Here is a 4,658-nt window from a genome sequence, read left to right as displayed (position 1 = left end):
TCCCACCAGCCACCAACCATTAACCCCATCTTTCAACCAGGGCAGTTTTTTCCGGTCGGAGGAAATCACAGCCCGCCTCCCTCCCCCTGCTGTCAATGTTGCCCCCGCCCCGGGCCTGGTGCGCGCGGCCCCCCACAGGAACCCGGAGCCCGCAGCGCACGCACCCGCCCCCCCCCCCCCCCCCCCCCCCCCCGCAGGGCGTGTACGTGCTGATGAGCGGCCTGGACTACGAGCGGCTGGTGCTGTCTGCGGGGCCGCTGGGCCTCATGCAGGCCTGCCTGGACACGGTGCTGCCGTACGTGCACGAGCGGCAGCAGTTTGGGGCCAAGATCGGGGAGTTCCAGGTGGGGCCTGGGTGCGGGGTGTTGGGGTGGGGTGTGTGGGGGCGGGTGCCTGCCCTGCGTGCCTACGGTTCCTGTTACCTGCCGAGCGCACCCCGACCCCCGCTCAGGGCACACACACAACTGCCCGCCACCGGCCTGCTCAGCTCACGCCTATCCACTGCCTGCCTGCCTGCCTGCCTGCCTGCCTGCAGCTCATCCAGGCCAAGCTCGCCGACATGTACACCACCACGCAGGCAGCCCGCAGCTTCATCTACGCCACGGCACGCGCCGCGGACGCAGGTGGGCGCATGGGGGGCTGGGGCTCTGGCGGCGAGGATTGGGCAGCCCCCCAGGGGCTGGCATCAGCGGGCCGGGCGCCGGGCGCCGCTAAGGACGCAGCACATGCCCAGGCAGTGTGCGTTTGCAGGCCGGCACACGCGTTGGTGGCTGACGACGCGGGCCTTCTTCCTGCGCCGCATGGGCTGGCGCCTGCACGCAGGCCGCGCCTCCCGCAAGGACTGCGCCGCCGTCATCCTGTACTCTGCTGAGGCCGCCACGCGCATGGCGCTGGATGCCATCCAGATCCTGGGAGGCAACGGGTGGGCGGGCTGCAGGCTGTATGACTGTAGAGTCTTCCTGCTGCCCTGCTGTGCGCTATGTGCAGGTGTAGCCTTGTATGCCGTGCTTTCGCTGCCCTGCTGTCCTCGCACCGGCCCTCCTGCCCCTGGCGTTATTTCAATGAATCGTACTCACCCCTCTCCTTTGCCTCGCTCCTGCCTCCTGCACCCACCCTGCCTCCCCCTCACGCTCCCCGCAGGTACATCAACGAGTATCCCACGGGACGCCTGCTGCGGGACGCCAAGCTGTACGAGATTGGGGCGGGCACGTCGGGTGCGCAGGGAGGGGGGCGGGCACCTCGATGGGGAGGGACGAGGCTGGGGAGCGAGGAGGGCCGCAGTCTTGGGCGTGGCTGGCGGCAGGGCGTGGCCGGCTGGGCATCAGGTAGCAGGGCAGGCAGGACAGCCGGCAGGCGCGCAGGCTGCTGGGGGTATGCTGCGCGCTGCGCACGGGTGTGCCTGATGCATGCCCTCTACACAATTGTGTGTGTGCAGAGATCCGGCGCATCCTGATCGGCCGCGAGCTGTTTAAGGAGACCCGGCCCTAGGGGGTGCCTCGCCCTTTTCTCCACTAGCTGCCCTTGCCGCTACGCAGCTGCCGCCACCGGCCGTGATATCGCCTCCCTCCCTTGTGACCGGACCGCGCCTGACCCTGAACTCACGGGGCTCAGCCGACCGACCCTGCATATATACACAGCTGTGTGCGTGTGTGCCGAAACTCAAGAAGCGGCATGCCGCCGCCCTGCACCACCCCACCTACCACATCATGAATGTGTGCCGCTGGGATAGCCTCAGACATAGATGACCGATTGGAGTATTCATGATTACAGACCGGACACCCATTTTTCTGCGACCTTCCTTCCCTGTAGAGTAGCTGGGCTGAGGGTGCGGCTCAGCGCCGCGCCCCGCCTCCCGTACCTTCCCACCCCCTGCATGCACCCTCGCCTCTCGCTTGTACAGTACGATGACACCTTGCCCGTGCCCCCGCCCGCCCGCGTCTGAATGCCTGCTCGGACCACCGGGTTGATAGGCGAGAGCAGCCGCCTGCCAATTTTGAGTTCCGCTCCTCGCGTCCAGCTGGCCCCGAATGAATGTTGCCCTTAGCGTGCTGCTTCTTCATTTCATCCCTCGATGTAATCATTCACAAGCAGTGACGTTACACAGTCCTCCATCAAAGCATCCCATCAGGGCCAACAAGCTGCGCCGCCGCCTACCGCCGCTTGTGCTTGGCCTTGGTCTTGAAGCCGTGCTTGCCCTTGCCGCCGCGCTTCACCTTGTTGAGCTCAGACTTGCCCAGCTTGCCGCTGCGGGGAGGCTGCAGACAGGACGGGGAGCAGAAAGGGTGGCGCTAAGGCAGCGTGCAGATGGGGTGGCAGCACAGCAGGAGAGGGCTTCCGCTGATGTGCATTGGGCTAGGTCGGCAGCAGCTCGGCAGCCAAGTAGAGGACTCGGAAGGCTGGCAGGCACGCTCGCCTTGACTTTGCCGCTGCGCGCTCCGCCCGCGTACACCTTGGCGCCGCCCTTGGCCGCGGGCTTGCCCGGCAGGCCGTCGCCTTCAAACAGCTCCCGCCTGCCGCCCTCCTTGCCGCCCTGCAGCGGCGTGTGGGTGAGGGTGGTAGAGGCAGCGAGGGACAACAGGTGGATGAGGAGGCCGGCAGACGGGCGAGTCGCTGCCCCTGCCATCCTTGCGCAGGACGCCGCAGCTGGCCCCAGGCTCAGGTCACATGTTGCTGCGCGACAACCTGGACACTACACCGCCACCCCTGCCCTGCAACCCTCTGAGGCCCACACGCATGCACAACGCACGCACCCTCTTCTTCTTCTTGCGCTTGATGCCGGTGACCAGGGAAGCCGCCATCTTGCCCGCCTTGCCGCCGGTCACCCCCTCCAGCCGCAGCTGCTGCTCCTTGGCCTTGACGGCACGGATGGAGCGGCTGGCGGCCGCCGTCTCCTGCAGGGGCGCAGCGGGAGGCGGGCCGCCACCCTCCGTGGTCGCGTGAAGGAATGGGGACGAGCCTCCGGCGTGCCACACGCCCCTCGCACAGCATTTCCGCAGCAGGCTTTCTGGCGCTGCCCCAGCCGGCCCACTCCAGTCACGCGTGCACCAGCGCAGCACAGCGCAGCACAGCGTAGCACAGCACCTCCATCAGCTTGTTCGACTTCTTCTTGGCCGCCTCCTTGGCCTCCTTGGCCCGCTGCTGCTTCTGCTCCAGCCGCCGCTCGTTCTTGGCCTTGTTGCGCTTCTGCTGCCCCGTCATGGCGCCGCTGCCGCCCTCCTCCTCGTCACCGCTGCCGGCGCCAATGCCTGCGGGGGTGCCGGGCGCAGGGGCAGGGGAAGGGCATCACACGCACAAGCGCTGAGCGCTCCGGTGGATAAACCGCAAGCAGCGCAACCGAGCAGTCTCTGCTGTATCTCACACTGACACACCAGACACAAACCCACCCCACCCCGCCCCACCCCTTGCCCCCGCCCCCTGCGCACCGTCTGCCGCCGCCTGCTTCGCCAGCTGCGCTGCCTCGCGCTTCTGCTTCTCGGTTTGGAACCAGGTGCGCGGCGGGCGGGCCATGATCTCGTCGTGGTGCTCCAGCAGGTTGGATGCCTGCGGGGGGGGTGGCAGGGGCGGGGCCGGGCAGGGAGGCGAGGAGGCAGGCATGGGGCGGGGTGGCGGGGCGGCACGAGGCGTGCAGCAGGCGCAGCACATTCATGGAGAGGACCATTCAGAAGCAGCGCAGCCTGTGGGTGCCCCGCCTCGCCTCGAGCAGCGCCGCGGCGGCGGGCGCGGCCAACCGGCGGCGCGCGCCGGCTGCCCGCGCACGGGGGCGCAGGATGAATCCCACGGATGCGCACAGCAGGCAGCACAGCGGCCCACCTTTTGCGCCTCCATCTCCGCCTTTCGCAGCGCCCGCTCCTCCCGCTCCTCTGCCACAATCCACTCCACCTGCGGCTCCAGCCCCTCAATCTTGGCCTGCCACCCCGCCACCGCCGCCGCCTGCATCTGCCGCTGCTGCATCTGCACCCCGGTGCGCTTGATGACCTGCGGGGGCAGAGGGGGCATAGGTGGCAGGGCAGACAGAAAGAGTGGGCCTCAGGCCATCAGCCTGTGGGGCCTGTGGGGCCTGTGGGGCCAGCTGTGGAGCTGTAGACCGCGCAAGCACACATATTCAGCCGGCCAGGCAGCCACGCCATGCCGGCCCAGCCTCACCTCCTTGAGCAGCGGGCGGTCGTCGTCCTCAATGAACGTCACGGCGCGGCCCTGCGCCCCCGCCCGCGCCGTGCGCCCCACCCTGCACACAAGGCACACACAGGCCAGGCCGGCGCACGCGCGTGGGCGCACGCACCAGGCGCCGGCCACCGCAGCCATGTGGCAGGCGCCGTGGGGGAGCTGGTGCCCGCCCGCCTTCCCTCGCCCGGCGGCCGTGCCGCCGCCGTCGCAACTCATCCCAGCCAGCCCGCCGGCACGGCAGGCGCGGCGGCGGCCATCCCAGCCCTGGCGGGCGCACCTGTGTAGGTAGGATGAGAGCTGGGCGGGTGCGTCATAGTTGACCACCGTCTCCACGCCCAGGATGTCCAGCCCGCGCGCCGCCAGCTCGGTGGCCAGCAGGAAGGCCACCTCGCCCTGCAGGGAGGCGGGGGATGTGCGGGGCAGCGGAGCGCATGAGCGTGTGCGTGTGTGTGTGAGAGTGTGACAGAGAGAGAGAGAGAGAAAGGCGTGCAGCA

General features: G+C 68.8%; 2 protein-coding genes across 2 annotated transcripts in view; one reads left to right on the top strand and one right to left on the bottom strand.

Annotated features, from left to right (window-relative positions):
* The window catches only part of CHLNCDRAFT_24676 (hypothetical protein), a gene marked incomplete at both ends in the record, with an annotated part of 3,451 nt that extends 1,963 nt beyond the window's left edge, over nucleotides 1-1,488 (top strand). The window contains 5 exons of the mRNA XM_005846766.1: nucleotides 198-344; nucleotides 536-623; nucleotides 823-922; nucleotides 1,141-1,214; nucleotides 1,436-1,488. Of these exons, the coding sequence (XP_005846828.1) occupies nucleotides 198-344; nucleotides 536-623; nucleotides 823-922; nucleotides 1,141-1,214; nucleotides 1,436-1,488 (462 nt within the window). The remainder of the gene's footprint in view (nucleotides 1-197; nucleotides 345-535; nucleotides 624-822; nucleotides 923-1,140; nucleotides 1,215-1,435) is intronic.
* Nucleotides 1,489-2,150: 662 nt separating this feature from the next.
* On the bottom strand, nucleotides 2,151-4,557 carry CHLNCDRAFT_135424 (hypothetical protein; the record flags this gene model as incomplete). The annotated part of the gene is made up of 8 exons (XM_005846629.1): nucleotides 2,151-2,255; nucleotides 2,450-2,530; nucleotides 2,751-2,891; nucleotides 3,082-3,245; nucleotides 3,423-3,540; nucleotides 3,811-3,975; nucleotides 4,144-4,225; nucleotides 4,442-4,557. Coding segments are annotated over 8 exons (972 nt in total), but the record flags the coding sequence as incomplete, so codon positions are not given.
* Between the last annotated feature and the right edge of the window lie 101 nt (nucleotides 4,558-4,658).

This window comes from Chlorella variabilis (assembly GCF_000147415.1).
Source record: "Chlorella variabilis unplaced genomic scaffold CHLNCscaffold_13, whole genome shotgun sequence".
Classification (NCBI taxonomy): Eukaryota; Viridiplantae; Chlorophyta; class Trebouxiophyceae; order Chlorellales; family Chlorellaceae; genus Chlorella; species Chlorella variabilis.
Note: the sequence above shows the minus strand (reverse complement) of the source record. Positions and strands in the feature narration are given on the sequence as shown.